This window comes from Rhopilema esculentum, chromosome 18 (genome assembly GCF_057945365.1).
Source record: "Rhopilema esculentum isolate cy_ngs chromosome 18, ASM5794536v1, whole genome shotgun sequence".
In the NCBI taxonomy this organism is placed as follows: Eukaryota; Metazoa; Cnidaria; class Scyphozoa; order Rhizostomeae; family Rhizostomatidae; genus Rhopilema; species Rhopilema esculentum.
Genome location: NC_142832.1, coordinates 5,979,339 through 5,998,288, shown reverse-complemented (window position 1 = coordinate 5,998,288; position 18,950 = coordinate 5,979,339). Strand labels below are relative to the sequence as shown.

At 36.5% G+C, this 18,950-nt stretch overlaps 1 protein-coding gene across 3 annotated transcripts in view; it reads right to left on the bottom strand.

Annotated features, from left to right (window-relative positions):
* The window catches only part of LOC135680861 (MAM and LDL-receptor class A domain-containing protein 1), a 29,939-nt gene that overhangs the window by 1,781 nt on the left and 9,208 nt on the right, over positions 1-18,950 (bottom strand). For all 3 annotated transcript variants that reach the window (XM_089113661.1, XM_089113660.1, XM_089113659.1), the window contains exons 10-27: positions 18,480-18,661; positions 17,716-17,812; positions 15,852-15,965; positions 15,147-15,245; positions 11,260-11,360; positions 10,416-10,595; positions 9,980-10,070; positions 7,960-7,986; positions 7,423-7,581; positions 6,881-7,051; positions 6,578-6,610; positions 5,941-5,967; positions 4,725-4,889; positions 3,824-4,006; positions 3,182-3,241; positions 1,890-2,063; positions 405-449; positions 81-258 (exon numbers count right to left, since the gene is read on the bottom strand). In XM_089113661.1, coding sequence (XP_088969787.1) covers positions 81-258; positions 405-449; positions 1,890-2,063; positions 3,182-3,241; positions 3,824-4,006; positions 4,725-4,889; positions 5,941-5,967; positions 6,578-6,610; positions 6,881-7,051; positions 7,423-7,581; positions 7,960-7,986; positions 9,980-10,070; positions 10,416-10,595; positions 11,260-11,360; positions 15,147-15,245; positions 15,852-15,965; positions 17,716-17,812; positions 18,480-18,661 — 2,086 coding nt within the window. The remainder of the gene's footprint in view (positions 1-80; positions 259-404; positions 450-1,889; positions 2,064-3,181; positions 3,242-3,823; positions 4,007-4,724; positions 4,890-5,940; positions 5,968-6,577; positions 6,611-6,880; positions 7,052-7,422; positions 7,582-7,959; positions 7,987-9,979; positions 10,071-10,415; positions 10,596-11,259; positions 11,361-15,146; positions 15,246-15,851; positions 15,966-17,715; positions 17,813-18,479; positions 18,662-18,950) is intronic.

Below are 18,950 nucleotides of genomic sequence, written 5' to 3'. Positions count from 1 at the left end.
TTTGCAGAATTTTATAATATGATGCATAGTCGAGGGGCAAGTATAATTGAAAAAGCGAAATTTAAAAAAGCTACACTTACGAAGAGCTTTGAACCGTGTTGTATTTTGGTGGCAGGTCAAAAGCATCGGCAGCACCATTAATAACGACTTCAAATGGAGGCGGGGGGTCATTTCTCAACGAAAACGCACCAAAAGCGTTACTTGTGTTCACAAAAAAGATCCCTTCTTTAGTGGCATCTGAATATGAAGGTGGTACATCTGTGGAAAGATAATAAATGCTGAGCGATACAGTATCAATCTAGCACTTGCAATGTTGATTTCAAAGTTTTATTGCAGAAAAGAGTAGCATAAAAGATACTGTACATTTTCCTACTAAAGCAGTGTAGACAAAAACTAAAAGTTACCTCCAAGAACAGGGTCAGGCGCGTAACAAACATCAGGAATTTGGACTAAAGTAAAAAGAAGACGGTCAAAGAAAATTACAAAATGGGTTAAAGCTAAAAAATATAAAAATAAAAAATAAAGAAACTACAGGGTAATCAAACGAAAGTGTAGTGATCCTCGCATTGAATATTTCATAAATAGATCAAAAATTCCCTTCAGCGATGCTGATATTCAAGGGGCATTCAGGGACGCCGGAACGACCAAGGGGCAGGCTTGAGTAAAAGGGCATTTGAAAAAAATGATTCCAAGCTACCAACAATTTATTCGTAACTGTCATTTTGTTTCCATTTTCTGTAGGAATCTTGAAAATCGTCTAACTTTTGGCATAAGAAATTTCTTTACAAATTTTGAGACATGTCGACACGAATAAGGCAGTACAGTCAGAATTTCATGTGAATCTTTCGATAAATCAATGGAACTTCTAAGAAAAGGGCACTTGCCATACATATCAATTGGCAACAGGGGTGGATGACCCCCGACCCCCTCTTCGGCGTCTCTGGGGGCATTCAATAAAAAACTTTACAAAAACTAACATACTATAGAAAACTAAATATGATTTCATTTAAATTTAGTATATCAATACTACCAGAACTTTTTGTATGGTCTAAAAAAGTATCAAAAATTAATATCTACGTTTCAAACACTAGATGGAAAAAATGGTTTACAATTAAACACGATGAATCAAAGGATGCATGGGTAGGTTATCCGGGGACGCTGGGGAGGGTGGTGCGGGGGGGCTAAAGTGCCCTTTTCATAGAAGTGCCCTTGACGCCGGCCTTTTGTAGGAAATCCATGAGATTCATATAAATTCCTGACTGTAGTGCTTTATTTATGATGACATTTCTCGAAACTTGTGAAGAGATTTCTTATGCCAAAATTTAGCCGATTTTAAGATACTGACAAAAGATCGAAACAAAACGACAGTTACGAAAGGATTGTTGGTAGCTGAGAATTTATTTTTTCAAATGCCCTTTTACTCAAGCCCACCCCTTGCCCCTTGGTCGTTCCGGCTTCCCTGAGGTTATCTCAATCAAAAGTTTCAAAGTACAATTTTCTTTAATCAACATTCTGATCAACAAATATATACGCAATTGAGGAACCGGGGTTTATAAAGGAAATATTATACAGTAGATTGTACACACTGGGACCAGATCTCAACTTCGGGGATTAAAGTTTCTTTATAAACATAAACAGGATTCTAATGCAGGATTCTACTGGATTTTTAAATAAACCCCTCATCAAGACATGCATAATAACAATTCTTCACAGCAGTACATTCATATTATAGTCAGGCAAGTTTAGCTCTTGAAATTAACAATTCTTCAAAATATTTTTGAAGAACTGAAAACGGATGTCGTAGGAAACACCCGCCTATTTACAGGTACAGATACTGCTTTCGTGTGCTCTGAAACTATTTTTGGGTTTGTGAGTACTGCAGCACCTACCTGGCAAAGAATGATCTGCTCCACGATTAGAACGTTCAGCTCTCTGTCTCTTCCTTATGTACTTGATTAAAATAAACGTAAGGACCAGAAAAGCCAAAATGCCAAGGGAAGAGGCGATAAGTTTTGCTGATAGGTTCCCAATAGACCCTTTTTTTGCTGGGGTCATTGCATGCGCTACAAATGAAAAAGCATATTGTGCACTGTTGACATCAAAAATACATTCTTAGAAGAATAATTTGATTTATTCGGCCAGTTTTATATAAATGAGGACTATTGCTTAATAGCAAGAAAGCTATGTGCTTCTCAAGATATTCACATAAATTCAATAATCACATAACAATATTTTCACGTATTCTGCAAGTTTATTACGAATGAGGAACGTTGCTAAACAGGAAGCTATAGCTGTCAAAAGAAATTCACAGTAATTAACCATTCAAACAGCTAATGTCAATGAATTTGCCAGTCTAATTTGTAGAGAAAAAGCTCTTCCATCCATTTAGAAGGATTGCATTGCTACCACCAAAAAGAATTCCCTTATCTACGAGTTTACGTGCCAGTGTGATTCGTAGGATGCACAACCCAAAGAGGATTGGGGGATAGAATAAAACAGCATGTCCGTTCTAGCAGTTTTGGAATATATCTGTATAAACATGAAAAAGCCACTATTGTGTAGACGGAAGCAGTTCGTTTTCACCTTAAGACTCCATTGGTAACATTCTCAAAAGGCAAACGGCACTGATTGGGCAACCTCAACAGTCATGTGCTCGCGTTTCTGATTGGCCTATTTCGATCTACAACTGGGTATATATATTTTCTAGCGTAGAAATTGATCTATGTTCTAAGGTTTTATCCTCTGAAGAGTGTCAGACGAAAAGCATTAGAAACATTTTTCAAAATGTTTGCTTTCTCCAAAGCAATTTTTAAGTTCTATACCACGAAAAAATTGTTAGAATAAGAAAATATAGATAATTCTGTCTAACGAAAGGGATCGAGTTTCAATTATCTATGCAAAAAAAGAAATAAACTAAAACAATTGATTCGTGATAATAATAATGATGATTATGTTAATTATTTATAATAATAATGATGATTATGTTATTTATTTATATTACTGTTAACATGTTGGATTTTGAGGCAAATTTAAATATCATGTTGGACGCAAAAGGTAGCCAAAAAAGACGAGCTGTCCAGAATGAATAAGGGAATAAGGCTCCTTTAAACATAAGATGACAAAAACAATACAAGAAAAAGATTAAAAGTTAAGAAAAGTTAATATATTCAATGCAGCTCACCTGAAACAGGAGTTGTTCTTGGGACAGTTGAGGTCTTTTGTTCCGCTGTTACTCCTATGGCTATGAATAGAATAAAGATAGATAAAGAGGAAAACATATATATAAACTCAGAAAATGAACTCACAAGAAGTGACACATTTGCTGGTAGTCAAACTAGAAATACATCTGCAAAAACAACTACTTTCAATGGCACAGGCGTGGGAAAACCGGAGACATTGCACTGGCAGAATCTTATTCTAGTATTCTTTAGAGGGCAGTATGAGCTGGTATACCCTATTTTGAAAGCAAATCCCAATAACTTTGCTCAGTGACCTTTTCAGCAAAATTTGTCACGTCTCTGCTTCACAAGCTGCGGAAAGAGGGAGGTGAAGGGGCTAACCCCTCCCCAATAATTCTCAAAAGCTCGTTATACCCATATAATGAATCATCTTGCCATTTTCTGTTTACATGTTGACCCCCCCTCCCCCTGCAAAGAAATTTTCAACACCCCAAGCCACTTATCAATATTATTGCTCCAAAACATCACTGATGATGTGTCCACTTTGCAGTTAAGCAATAAACCTATAAGCTCTCTCTTCTATTCACCTAACCGTTCTTCCATTCACTACCTTGCAAGGTATTGCTCACATTGATATGACTCACCTGGTGAAGCAGTTAACGAAACTTGAAGGATGAAACCACGTTCTACATGAGCATTGTTTGTTTTAAACCGAAACGAAAGCCAGCTTCCTTTTGATACAAAGTAGAAGGGATCAAGGTCTCCAGAAAACAATCCTTTTCCAATAATTCCACTGTTCAAAACTTCAACATAATCAGGACCACTTTCTGAAATTTGAAATAAAAGAAAAAATTAAATACAAGTAGAAAAGCAAAGCAAAGAAAAGAAAAGCAAGTAGAAAAGCAAAGCAAACGCAAGCTTGCACAATCATTTCGCTTCTAACCAACACAATTGCATATACATATTGCTTTCTCCTTAAATAGGTCTGTAGCTATCGAGAGAGCTTCCTCCTTAAAGTGATTCCCTGTTCACAATACTTTTGTAGTGTATTGGTATTTTATTGTGTATCAAAGTGGGGGGACGGGGACTCGAGCTGATGGCATCGACCAATTTGACTTACGGCCTCGTTTTGAAAAAATCTTCAAATTCTTCTGTATAAAATTTTTAACCTCAGATTCGGATTAAGAGCAATGATTTTAGTCTACTTTGAAGTTTTCATAAAGGAATTCATCGCACCATCTTTCTCTTCTATTTTCTTAAATTTTATTTTTTCCTTTCTTAACAACACTTTTTGCCAAAAAGTGGGGAGGGGGGGTAGCCTCCCCAGCCCTCTACCTGGCGCCGCCCATGAAATGTTATTATTATCATACCAAGATCATTTAAAAGGCTCTTTGTGTTGGCAAAATTGGAATCAGGCAAAAATATTGAGATCAACTAAGCATAAAAATAAAATAATGAACTTAAAACAAAAACTAACTTTATATCTGTATACAGAAAACAAAGAGGCGGTATCACGTCGTCGGAGAAACATAAAAAGATGATTACCAGTTTGGAAAAATGTGAAATTGAAACGCATCCGATATCTGTTAGTTGCATGAAACTTGTAGACACACTCTTCGTTATAATAGTAGTAGTTGTAATATCTGTAATACGGTTTAATTGTAGCAAAATTCCTGAACAACTTCGAGATTTGGGCACGATGGCGACACTCTAGGGAAAAAATAGCACCGCTGCGTTTACTAAGATTTCTGTGTAGGAAAAGTGGTTAAGTTGTTACAGCGCTGGACAGCAAGTGTTCATGAAAGCAGGTTCTAATCTAGGATTGGCCTATGATTTGAACGAGCTTCTACTATCCACTCAACTTTGCGCTTATTATGCTGTTAACCCAGGACATTCACTTACATAGAAGTGTAGCCAGGGTGGTAAAATCTGGGTGGGGGGGCAAAGGTGAACTGTGCAAGGGAAAAGGGGGCTTCAAATTCTTTGGAATGCCTTTGTCAAAGAGATTTTGTGTCATTGGCGGGGGGGGGGGGGGGTGCATCAGCCTCCTCTTGACTCCCCCTCATTAGGCTACTGCTTAATGATCTTCAACGGGATTCACATTAACTGGGGGGCATCAGCCTATCTACCCCCTCTTGCCTCCCCTCATTACACTCCTGTTCATGGAACGTCAACGGGATTCGCATTAACATTTACTTTATTGCCTGATCATCGTTTTAAACGTACAAATCAGTGTGGAAGCTCGGAAACTGAGAACAGAGAAAATCTGTCGAGTACACCAAAGTGTAATGAGAATGGTTTGCTATGATTATTGGATGTTGTCCGTCATAAGCAATATTCTAATATCCTTAATTCAAGTTGTATACATTATGAGCATTGAGGTTAGTAAAAAGGAAGAGAATGGGGATATTTTCTGGGTTGGAAAGGAAAAATCTTGAGAAATCATAGAACATGCTATTGAAGAATATAAGGAAAGGGTCCATGAGATGATAAAAAAGAGAGTAACGGGAATGTTCGATGCAGTTGCTGAAGCATATGCAGAGTGGTTTAGAAAACATTGGGCTAAGAGATCAAGAGGTGTTATCTGAGAGAATAGATTAAACCGTAATGGGGGAAAGGCATGAAACTGACAAACTTTACATAATAAAAAGAAGGGTACATGGAGAATCAAAGCAAATTTAAAGCATTATTGCAGAAGGCAAAGCACTACAGCAGAGATTTTATGGTCAAGGCATGAAGATAAATAGAACAAGAATAATACTTAAGATGAGTTCTATGTAGCCTGAACCTGCAAAAAAGGGGAGAAGTGACGTTATAGTAGTAACAGTTGGATTAGCTTTATTATTATTCGACCATCAGAAAAAATCTTCAAAGTTATTTGATATTCTTCCAGCATACTCCTCAGTGTCAAATCCAACTTTGGTCTGAGAGTCTATTTCCTCATATTTCAGACATAATTTAAAATATGAAAGGATCAATAATGAGTTTAAAATTGCCATTTTGTTTTGAATTAGATATGGTTTCAGTTACAACACTGGCGTTCTTTTCATCCATTTCAAAATAGCAAATCATAAACATCAAATCGTAATTTTATTAGATAAACAGAATGATATTGAAGATATTGATACACTAAATTCAACAACAGCTCTTGAGTCGTTTTGTAGCAATGTATCATTAAATTTCAGGCACTTTGTAGATTTCTAATTCCAAATTCATTCCACAATACCAGTTGTTACAATATGCCTATTTGATAAAAGTAATGCGAGTTCTTAGCAAATATTTATGGATTTCTTGAACTGTAACAGAATTAACAATTGCTCTACCCATTTTTTAAAAAAAACATCTCAGCTTCCGAATTTTTAAGGACGAAGTGAGTAAAGATGAAATGTAATTCTTACCACTTGGAAGATCGTATGGTTTGGCAGGATGCACTGAAATCCGATCAATATCATACATGAATAATATTATTCATAATATCAAAGTTATCAACAAACATATAAAGCATCTATGTTACAAGAAGCACTCACAGTAACATAATTAGGTGATATAAACATCTAGTTGTCTGGAAACGTTTTTAGGAAGTTAAAAGGATATTTGAATGTGCTTTAATGTTCTATTGCAAATTGACGACGTGCAATATAAGAAATACATGGTTTAGAAAATAATTCACAAAAGAAACATTTTGAAACTAAAAAACAAACTTTGTGCATCAGTTGAAGAGATGTTGAACGCAAATCCTTGTGAACTGTTCATATGGGTTGCATTAAACTCAATTCGTAAAATATTGCTTGGTGAAACCAGATGAAACGGGGCTCTCGTCCCAGAAATTGTACTGCTGTGGTCGTGACGGATTAATACTTTATCGTTGTAAGCTACAAGTAAGGAAAGGAAAGTTTAAATCAGTAATTGGAAGAAGCAAGTTTTATAGACAGGCAATTCCTAAGTCGCTACAACTTCCAAGGTATTATCAAGGTTTGTATAGAAGGTTTTATCAATACATGAATTGTAGCAAATAAGAACTGTTTCTAACAATCATTTGTTCATGACAGCTAATCAGTGGTACTAAAATGTGAAATTTCTTTGCAATGACTGGGCCTTGATATAATCATGAGGTACTAGTTTTAGCATTTAGATACCAAAATCCAGGATTTGAAGAAATTCTGTTTCTTGATTTCGAGGGTAAATGAGGCTAATGCAACATGACCCTTTATTCAAAACGAGACTAACGAACTACACAACAAACCTGTATGAAAATATTCTGCCGATAAGTGGATTCGTAGCCTTGGATCTGCGGTGATAAGCCACTGGCAGCGGAGGTGGCTACCTAGCTTGGTGTTGTATTCGTAAAAAATGGATGCTGAGTGATTTTCTACCTTGTACATAACTTGGCCTGTATTGCATACTGAAAGAAGATTTATTAATTTAAAAACAAGGGAAAATCAGTAAATGCATGTAATTCAGTGATCGCCAATAAATGCATCCAGAAAGCCAATAATAACATATCCATAACTTGTTTTCAAAACAATGTTGCGATCACTTGTTTCGAAAAGCTACTGTCAGTTCCCCGCATCTAGCAAGTGGATTTCCTTCCCCATTTATTGAGGACTTTAACATAATTATTTTGTAAGCAGAATGGGGCTAAATCCAAAAACACTTTCATATCTCGAAAATGCGATGTTCTTGACATAAAACCACCCAAAAATAAATTAATACAATGATACTGCCTTTGTCATGCCGGTAATAAGGAAGGTAATAAGCAAACAGTCTTGATTTCACAAACCTTGCTTTATAGTGAGTGCATTGTAATCTGAAAACAAAACAAAGTAGAGGAGAATTTAGTAAACAACTAAATTTCAAAATAGAAGTTGAGAGGTATTCTTTCTAGAAGCCTTTTATTAGTAAAGGAATTCCCCGATAATGGCTACCTACAGGGACCGCGAAGCATAATACAGATTAAGGGGGCTAAAACGTTTTTGGGGGGCTAAACATGCTAAAAACCAAGAGCAGGGCAATTTTTATATGGCTTTAATTACATTTTGGAAATTATCGGGGAGCTAAAGCCCCCGTAGCCCCCCCCAGCTTCCGCAGTCCCTGCCTACCTATGTGGAAAATTGACGAGATCAAAATATTTCTATCTTATATCATGATCTAACTTCCTAGACACATTGACTGCACATGAACGTGTCAGTGGAACTTGAGAATTATTTTGCAAAAAGGTGAAGGCTCTTTTATCCATAAGGATTGCAAAATAGAAGGTTATTATTTTTCTTTTGCTTGATTAGATAATGATTAATTCAGTTGTTGAAAAATAGGCCCCGTCTACACGAATACGTTTTCAAAAAATTGCGTTTTCACTTTGATGAAAACGGATAAAAGGTTTTTCTGTCTTCATGCACGTTATCACATTGTCCATCCCGTCTACAAAAAAACGCAAAAATCTGCGCAGGCGCATGTTTTTGCCGAGCTTAGGCAAGCCGCAAGCCACAGTTGGTGTTGAAGCGTTTTCAAAAACTCGCGTTTTCAAATAATTCCACTCTGGAAAGCGTTTTCAAAAACTCGCGTTTTCAAATAATTCCACTCTGGAAAGCGTTTTCAAAAACTCGCGTTTTCAAATAATTCCACTCTGGAAAGCGTTTTCAAAAACTCGCGTTTTCAAATAATTCCACTCTGGAAAGCGTTTTCAAAAACTCGCGTTTTCAAATAATTCCACTCTGGAAAGCGTTTTCAAAAACTCGCGTTTTCAAATAATTCCACTCTGGAAAGCGTTTTAAAAAACTCGCGTTTTCAAATAATTCCACTCTGGAAAGCGTTTTCAAAAACTCGCGTTTTCAAATAATTCCACTCTGGAAAGCGTTTTCAAAAACTCGCGTTTTCAAATAATTCCACTCTGGAAAGCGTTTTAAAAAACTCGCGTTTTCAAATAATTCCACTCTGGAAAGCGTTTTCAAAAACTCGCGTTTTCAAATAATTCCACTCTGGAAAGCGTTTTCAAAAACTCGCGTTTTCAAATAATTCCACTCTGGAAAGCGTTTTCAAAAACTCGCGTTTTCAAATAATTCCACTCTGGAAAGCGTTTTCAAAAACTTGCGTTTTCAAATAATTCCACTATGGAAAGCGTTTTAAAAAACTCGCGTTTTCAAATAATTCCACTCTGGAAAGCGTTTTCAAAAACTCGCATTTTCAAATAATTCCACTCTGGAAAGCGTTTTCAAAAACTCGCGTTTTCAAATAATTCCACTCTGGAAAGCGTTTTCAAAAACTCGCGTTTTCAAATAATTCCACTCATGGAAGCGTTTTCAAAAACTCGCGTTTTCAAATAATTCCACTCATGGAAGCGTTTTCAAAAACTCGCGTTTTCAAATAATTCCACTCTGGAAAGAGTTTTCAAAAACTCGCGTTTTCATTCACAGATTTTCCGTTTTCATGTAGACAGTAAGCTAAAATGCAAAAATAAAGTTGCGTTTTCATTTAAAAGCGTAATCGTGTAGATAATGATTAATTCATTTGTTGAACAAATATTTTAGCGAAAGTGCTTCTTCTATTTTTGACAAAGGCAATTAACCCTTACAAGCGGGCTTTTTCTAACATAGGCGCACTTTTAATTAAACGCAAAAAGCGATATTTTTCTCACAGAAAGAGGCATTTAATTTTCACAACTTTTCACAAGAAGTGTTGGCAGGGCCCCTTATATGTCTTACACACATTAAAGGTAAGCAAAAATCAGCATAAACTTGTAACGTATGAATAACTATGGTACGAGAAAAGTTAAAAAGAGCAATTTAACTAAAAATCAGACATACTTGTTACATTGTAGCAATCCTCTGTAAAAGAAACATCGTCTATGGCAATATCATTTTGATCGTCATATGCACAGACGAATTTCAGCTTTATCTGAAAATTAATTGATTAGAACAAGATTAAAATGAAGCCAGTTTCGCACATTCAGCCATCAAAAGGTCTTGGAGGCCCCAAGGAAATTTTGTAAACGAGGCAACAAGCTCAGATTTGCTGACAACAAATTTAAGAATAATTTTGGGTTTTCTAGCTTAAGACACTAGCTCCTGGGATAGGGATGTGGGTATTGGGATCGAAATGATATTGCTTTAGATAAGGTTGCTCAGAGCATTTGGGTTTGAAATTTGTGTAAAAATACTTTTTGGGTAAGATTTCATAACCCAACATGAGCAGGCCTATTATAGATACACGCACACCTGGGTTATAGGGGATGATACTTACCCTGTAGAACAGAGACAAAACATTGAAGGTGACATTGCCGAAATACCGCCTGTCCCACGTGTATATACGGCTACCATTATTCGTCCACAAAATCTTCTCTATGCGGCTCATTGGGTCGTAGTACAGGACCTCCAACTTCTCGAGATCGTGGTGAATCCCCCCACGATAAAACCAGCGGAACTACGACAAAAGAGAAAGTTTAACGGGCTGACCGGCTCAATTAGCTTCTTCTAGTACAAAAACTCAGCATAGGTGAAAAATGTACTTGTCATGCGCGCGATGAATCACAGGGGTTACAGCAAATGTCAACACTGCTCACGCAACATTTCAGAACGAATACACCACATTATTTTGAATGACTAAAGATTGGTCGATAGATCGACATATTCAAAATAAAGGCAGCACAAAAGTTGCATGGTTGTTCTAGCAACAAATGTAACTAGTTCTATTGCCATAACATAGATGACACTTTAAAAATTAGGCATTAAGTGTGTCTCGATTCAGGGGCGGACTGGCTGAAAAACTCATTTATGATGAACTGAAAATGAGTTATAGGGTCTCGATTCGATGCAACTTAACCATTGATCTATACAAAAGACTTTCTTATGGATCAGTAAACTTAACGATCAACTGAATAGAAACCATCACTCTAATTGAAAGAGGGACTAATGCAACCCCCACAGACAATATAGCTCTGAAGGTACCTCTATTATTGTGTGTTAAGGCAAAGCCGATTGGATGTTGTCCAGTACGAAACTCAGGAGATAAAAAGAATTGTAAAGAAACAAGCTTGGCTCTAGCACCAGCTCTCAAGGTACAGAGAATAATGACTAAAACAACAAACCGTGCATTTTCCAGATAAAGGCTGTTGCATTATTCCACTGACAAGGTAACCACTATGACCACTTTTTATGCAATCTGTCTCCAGCTTTATATAATAACCACCTGTGAAAAGGAAAAATGCATACCTTAGCTTCATAACCATTTTGAGCTCACTTAGAGCTGCCCATTCTTTCATGGAGGGTGAGATCTAGTTAAAATATAAAAATGCCCTGCTTGTATGTATACATTATTGGATACTATTAGCGATTTTCCTTTCTATTTGTCTCGCGTTAATGTTTGACAGTCAGGTTCTTCATCATACTTTCTGATGCCAGATTTCTGTTTTTCTTTCTAGATCGATTATAATTCTTCTAAATTAACTTCAAAAGTAATTAATTTCAAACCATTAGGAGTCATGCGCTGGCCAAATAAGAAATATAAAATCCATCTGAGAAACGCTTATGTTATTTGGTGGAGTCATCCTAAATCAAAATTGAATACACTCCAACGTCTGGAGGACAGAGCATGCTTGATAATTGATAGGGCCAACTGGTCTCATAACTGGCTGACCGTTGAGCAACTAACAAAGTTCGATCGATCAGTTAAGACATACAAAATAATCAGCAGACAATGTGCAGAAAGCCTTGTGGATAAATATCATCATAGGACCCAGGACCAAGTGCCTTTTTAAAGAAATTTTAAGTAGGGGGGGGGGGAGCAAGTTTTGAAAAGGGACGGGATAAACAAGTAAAAACGGGAGATTGAGGGTATTTTTCTAGGAAGCTTTTATGATCCCATTCTTCAAAGATATTAATTTCATATTTCCAATGAAATGAAACAGCTTTGTGTTGACATTTGAAGTTAAGATATTATTCAAAAGTGAAAATATATGTTTGATCAAAGTCCCAAAAATTCCATCAAAAAAACTTAGAAACAAATTCTCTATTTTTGTAGGTTTCTATAATTGGCCTTAATTCACGACGATCCTTTTTTCTGAAAAAATCTTGCTATGGCTGGCCATGTGTCAAACTTTGATGTTGGGACGCCATTCCATGCAATGAATAGTTTGTTTCTTAATGTTGATTCCCTTAATTATGAATGTTGTATGCAGAAACACTTCTTTTAACGGTCATACTGTCAGGTGATACGACGATAATGAAAGACAGCAACTTTTGAACGAGTCCATTACTTCTTTTAAGCTTGAATAAACCTGTCGAAACATATGACTTAGTTTCAAAGTAAGAAATTTACATTGAACAATAAAAATATAGTTTGTGCTCCCTTCATTCCCCCGCCCCCTCCAAGCAATGTTGTTTGTTGAGATTTGGTGAAATTATTAGACCGTATACAATAAAAAGATCTCAACAACATTGCTTGAAGGGGGAAGGGGTCAAATACAATTCTAGTAAACTACTGTCAAAATATTTATAAAGGATAGTGGGTACTGTTATTCCTTATGGTCTTGATAAACAACTTTCGTTTCTTTCCTAACCCAGCTATTATTAATTTTACGTAATCTAATCTATACGCTTTCTACCACCTCACATATTTCCATCTCGTCTTACGTTCCTCGCAGTGTGACCAGATCACAATTTCAGAATTATGCCAAAATTGTCATAAAATTTTGCTAGATTTACAGAAATTATGCTAAACTTCATATCAAGGCGCAAATTATAAAGAGTGGTCAAAATATGTCCACTTTACAAAATGAGTATATACAGCTAAGAAAACCAATGCAATCAATAAATCAAAAAATATGGATATATGTAGTTTTGTATATGTTAAATAAAGATGGCCCGTTTCTTTTACTGACAGAGCTATCTTCTGGAAACCATTATTGCCAACTTAGACAGTAACCAATCAGCTACTTTCAAATACAGACGGCATTAAAAACCCTTCCTGCCTTGTACTGGTATGTTTTGGTAAGATGGCGTTACAATTTCACACAATAATAGCCACACATGCGTAATGTATTTGCATGCAGTGACGATAGACAGCGGATCTCATATCAATGGAAACAATCACTTTCTTAGCAAATTCTAAAATTATGCCAGAATTATGCTAGATTTCCAACTATGCCAGATTTTGTGCTAAAGGACGACTTTTGGCCAAAATTATGCTAAAAGCATGATATTATGCTAGATCTGGTCACACTGGTTCCTCGTCGTATTCCTACTACGTTCAGTTTAGTCCATCTTTCAATTCTACTCTTATATTCTCTTCTTAACCGTTTCTCCTCTATATTTTTTACCTGATGAAGAGTTATGCCTGAAACGTCGTATTAAATATTAATTTCTTGTACAAAGTGGTTATTTCATTGTATCAATTTTGTTCATTACTCGAGGTACAACACGCACCACTTTATTGATTATCCTTCATATGTACATATCAACAGCATAGTTGCGATGTAAAATATAGCTATTAAAATGTATATATCTCCGTATGGAAAAAAATGGTAGTTCTATACCGTACAAATACCCTAGATATCAGGGCCGTAAATCTGTAATGTGAATCGGGGGGGTCAGCAAAGCAAATGAATATAAAGTTTGCAGTGGGTTACGGCACCACAAGCAATTTATAGTACGTGTTATGGAAACAGTTTAGGGGCAAGTGACTTAAAAAACAAAAGTCAAGATTTTTGCTCTATTGAAGGTATATACAGATACTCCTTAGTACATTGTCTTGTTTATAATTGGATTTGGATGGATAACGTTTTTCAGAGACGGCCCCACGAAATTGAACCTTGGGAGGTAAGAATCAAGTTTATAGATGTGGGAGGACCCACTATAGTTGGGTCCGACGCAGAAGAAATATTTTGAAATGATACCCTCTAGAAAGGCTTAAAAGCATCCCCCAGACTAAATTTAATAAAATACTATTTTGTTAATGTTAATGTGAAGTTGAAAATTTGTCTCATTACAGTATACTCTAGTTAAGTGGGACCCCGGATAAGTAGGACACCCGTTATGTAGTACAAATTTTCCCGGTCACTTGAATTTGCTTATCCTTTTCAAGCATCCGGATAAGTAGGACGCCCGCTAATTAGTACACTTTTGCTCGGTCTCTTGAGTGTCCCACTTAACGAAAGCATACTGTATTTACATCGAAGGCACGCTTTGAGTTTGATCTGCTATATCTTGAAGATCTTTTGAAATTCTGAAATTGGATTGCTTCTAACAAACGCCGTATCAATTACAGTAAATCCCCGCATATAAGAACCTACAAGAATAAGAACCTAGAGGCTGTTTTACCTAAATTATGCACCTTGTAATTAAGAGCCTGTTTCAGTGTGATAAAATATAATAGGTTCTTATTCCAAGGGCAAAAAAGAGAGTTTTCAATGGTGCTTATTTACCCCCAGATTTTTAAAGATGAGGTAAATCACAATCGGTATAAAAATGTTCAGTTGTGCATTTTCAGCATTTTAACACTGTAACGAAAGAGAACTTTAAAATCACTTTGACTTTTTAACATAATTATAGAATTCATAATTTTCAATTCCTGAGGACGTTTGAGATCATCTCCAGATCCATCCACTGTCATAGGCAGCCAGTGCGCTCAAATATCTTCCTGTAAATATCTTTGTAATGTTGCATTAATAACATTACCAAAAGGAAAAAACAGGGTTGAATGCATCTCTTGATAATGAATCCTAAAATTTTGAATAAGGGATCCTTCCAATGAGAACCTTCATACACTGAAATTAATCCAAGTACCTTTCCAATAAGAACCTACTTCAGCCTGAACGTCAAAAAAGTAGGTTCTTATAGGCGGGGATTTACTGTAGTTATTAGCCGGTCGTAATTTTCATTTGATGCTATATTGTGCAATAACCAAATACTGAAGATTTGGCGGACTTACTGATAACTTTGTTGGTGTGATCTGTTGATAAATCAGTTTCAGACTTACCTCTCCAGCCTCTTTTGCGGTGCAATATTTTAGCTGCATTCTCTTCAATTCTCCAGTTGCACAAGGATTCCTCAAATGTGCATGTTTCCGGGCGGTTTTCTGGTGAAAAAAATAAAATAAAATAAATTCAAGAAAATTCTTGATCTCTTTCCAAGGTCTAAAAAGAGTTGGAACTTGAAGCAGGTCTAGTTTAAAGTCACGAAACTTGAAGCAGGTCTGAAAAAATTTCCTATTTTTCCCTGAAAACATATTCCTGTAGCCATTTGCCTTAAATGCTCTAACTTCGCAATCAATTAAATGACTCATTTTCATAGAAAATAGCTTGAAACCCAATACAATGTAATTTCTTCTAAATTTCTCAGCATACTACATTTCTTCCCTTCAAATCCCCTACTTCTACACAACCCCCCCCCCCCCCGTTGATCTCTATCACCTATACCTCACTCCACAGTCTACTTCCTCTCACTCCCTGCACGTTATTCCCTTCAAAGAATTTTGCAATTAACAGAGAACAATGAAAAACTGACAATGAGTGTAATGAAAATTTGATTTCACTCTAAGCAGCGATTTAAATTTAAACTTCTTATGTTAGCTAACATGAGGCCCTTTCATTCATCTCAAAACCCTTATCCAATATTGGAAATTAAAATGAGGCAAGGCGTTCCATGTTACAATAAACATTCTATTGACAGAAAGCATACTCACTGCAATTCAATTCATCACTGCCGTCTAAGCAATCCGCATTGAGGTTGCAGACTAGCAAAGAAGAGATATACTCGCCACTTTGGCAGGCGAAAATATCGGATCGATTGCTTGGGACTGTAAAAAAGATTGTGTAGTGATAAAAATGCTTTGTGAATGGAATAGAGATAATCTTTTATCACGAGCCTTGTGAAATAGTAAGAGACAAACATGTTCCAACTATATACAAAACATCATGATACTATATACAAAACGATCCCAAGATAACGTATAAATGTCGTATGAAATTACTGCTGAGTCATGAACGATACGAAAGCGTGAAAGAAATACAGTATAATCCCGTTATAACGTACTTGGTTATAAATATTCAATGAGAAAAAACTGCATTGTTGACGGTGTATTTGTTATAGGCTAGCGGAGCTCCAGATTCTCATTTACTAAGATTAATGTCAGTTAGCAAAAAATGGATATTCGAAAGCGGAAAGCAGTAAGTTTAGAAACGAAACGAACCATCACCAACGTCATTGAATCAAAACATAAAACTCAAATCGAAATCACGAGAGAATTTGGCCTCAGTAAATCTACGGTCAACACGGTTTGGAAAGAGAGAGGAAAATACTTGGCAAAAAATCACACTTTTGGCAATGACACCAAGAGGTTACGAAAGGCAAAATTTGATGAAATTGAGGATGCCTTACTTTTGTGGCTGAAACAAGCTAAATCACATGGGGCCGCCGTTGGCGGAGCTCTGTTTAAACAGAAAGCAAATGAATTAGCCACAGAACTTGGCCACGAGGGTTTCCAATGCAACGATGGTTGGCTTGACCGATTCAAGAAAAGAAGAGCAATAACATTTCGTATTGGTGGTGAAACAAACTGAGTACCGAAAGATATTGTCGATGATTAGCTATAACTACCCAGTTTTCTGGAAGAATATGACCCAAAGTATGTATTTAATGCAGATGAAACAGGAGTCTTTTTTAAGCTGCTTCCTGATAGGACCTATACATACAAAGTGCTAAACCTTGACAGAAAATTTTCAAAGGAAGGAAGGAAGGTGCTCCTTTTTGTTGACAATTGTAGTGCACACGACCAGCACATTGCCACAAAACTCAATCAATCCAGTTGGAGTATTTGCCTCCAAACTGTACCAGCCGACTACAGCCATGTGATAGGGGCATCATCAAAAACTGTAAAGTTTTCTACCGCAAGCGCCTGCTGTCAAAACTCATCAGAGCAATTGAAGAAAAAAACTCAGATGACTTCACTGTAAATGTTTTGGAGTGCTTGCGCTGGTCAAAGTCAGTCTGGGATAATGGGGTCACCTAAGAAACAATTGCCAACTGCTTTAAAAAGGCAGGTTTTCAAAAGGAACTAAGTGAAGGCCAAGATGAATCTGGGACGGCAGATACACAGGAAGAGAATCTAGGTAATCTTCTTGAGCACCTTGCCGATCTCCAGTATTTCAGCACTTCATGGATATCGATGAAGAATTGGTGACCTCTCCAATTTTGAGCAGCTCTGAGATTGCAAAAGAAATTAAAGATCAAAGACAATCTCCGCCAACTGAAGATGGCACTGATCCAGTTTCTTCAGCTATTGATGGGGCGAATGCCGTTCAACTTTTACAACGGTTTTTCGAGTTTTCGGATTTGCCTAATGCAGATGAAGCATTGAAGATGCTGAGCAAAATTGATGCAGAAATCAACAATATTTGGGTAAAAAAACTATCCAGAAACGCGTTACAGACTTTTTCAAACCATGTAACCTATAGCTAATACATAATTCTAAAAGCAATCTTTGTGACGTCACATTGAAGAACTCTATTGAATAATGTTTTTGAGAATAATGGTTTCTGGAAACTAACCATGAGTGTGAATTCGAAAGAGACATTCAGGCGAGAATGAGATATCAGCCAGTTTGAAGGTCCCGTCGCTGCCTATTCCGAGGACATCAATTCGGATCTAAATGGAGGAATAAGTAATTTGAACGCTGACCTTAGCGGGGAAAAAAGTACATGAGATTAAAAGATATACAAAAGTTTGATTCCCTTCAATTTACGTGACTTGTAATGCACTCTATAAGACAAAAAGATTAAGCAAACCTGAAACTATCACTGTTGGTTTCTAAATATCACTTTTGGTTTCAAACAAAGGGATCCCCCCTGTACAATGACAAAATGTTTACCTTGAGCCACGTAACGTCGAAATTTAGCAATATTATAACGGGGGGGGGGGGGGGGGGAATGGGTATATTAAAAATAAGCTTTGCTTTGCTCAAATGTTAGAAGCTTTGCTCACTGCTTTTTAGTAAAATACATTCATTTATGCCGCTTGCTTAGTATCCTCTACGCTTTACTTGCAATGGAAAACAAACAAAACAGTATTCTCTCCTATGCAATTTGTCTTTCATTATTCTAGTTTTGTTTCTGTCGATGAATTTTGTCTTTGTTTTTGCTTTAACTTCCAAATTTTAAGTGTTTTTTTTGTTATTATCAATCTGTAATATGTAATTTGCAATTCTTATTTCAAGTAAACATGTTTAATGCAATGGTCACAGGGTTACTATGTATTTCCATGCTCCCTGTGGCATCGTCTTGTAATTTGTCAAATGTTCGAAGAAAGTACGCACCCTAAAATTGCCGCGTGTACGTAGTAGATGGTTCTCTCGAATCCAGCCGCGCAATTCCGGGTTGACGATCCTCCGGATTACCATGCTGGTGTTCCTTGTGAGCGAGAAAATCCGAAAAATTCCTCTCCAGTCTCTGCTTGATTGATACGAAAAGCGCAACACACAAGTGACGTTGGGGGAGCCTTCCGAAAGAAAAATAGGTTAGATTTAATAACATGCAGAACTGTGCATTGCAAAAAAAAGTAATGGCTAGAATGCAATAAGGAAGAAGCACTCTCAAAAATGCAAAATGTGTTTTGCAAAGCAGAAACTGCTGCAATAAATTCTTAAAATCGAATCTACTGTATGGTTCTTTATAAACAGGGGGACACCAGTTAAGAGTAACTTTTTAAGCATTGTTAAAAATCAACTTGTATTCTTGGAGGTATATAAAACATTTTCAGTAAAATTGGGCCCTTTTCCCATTTTTTT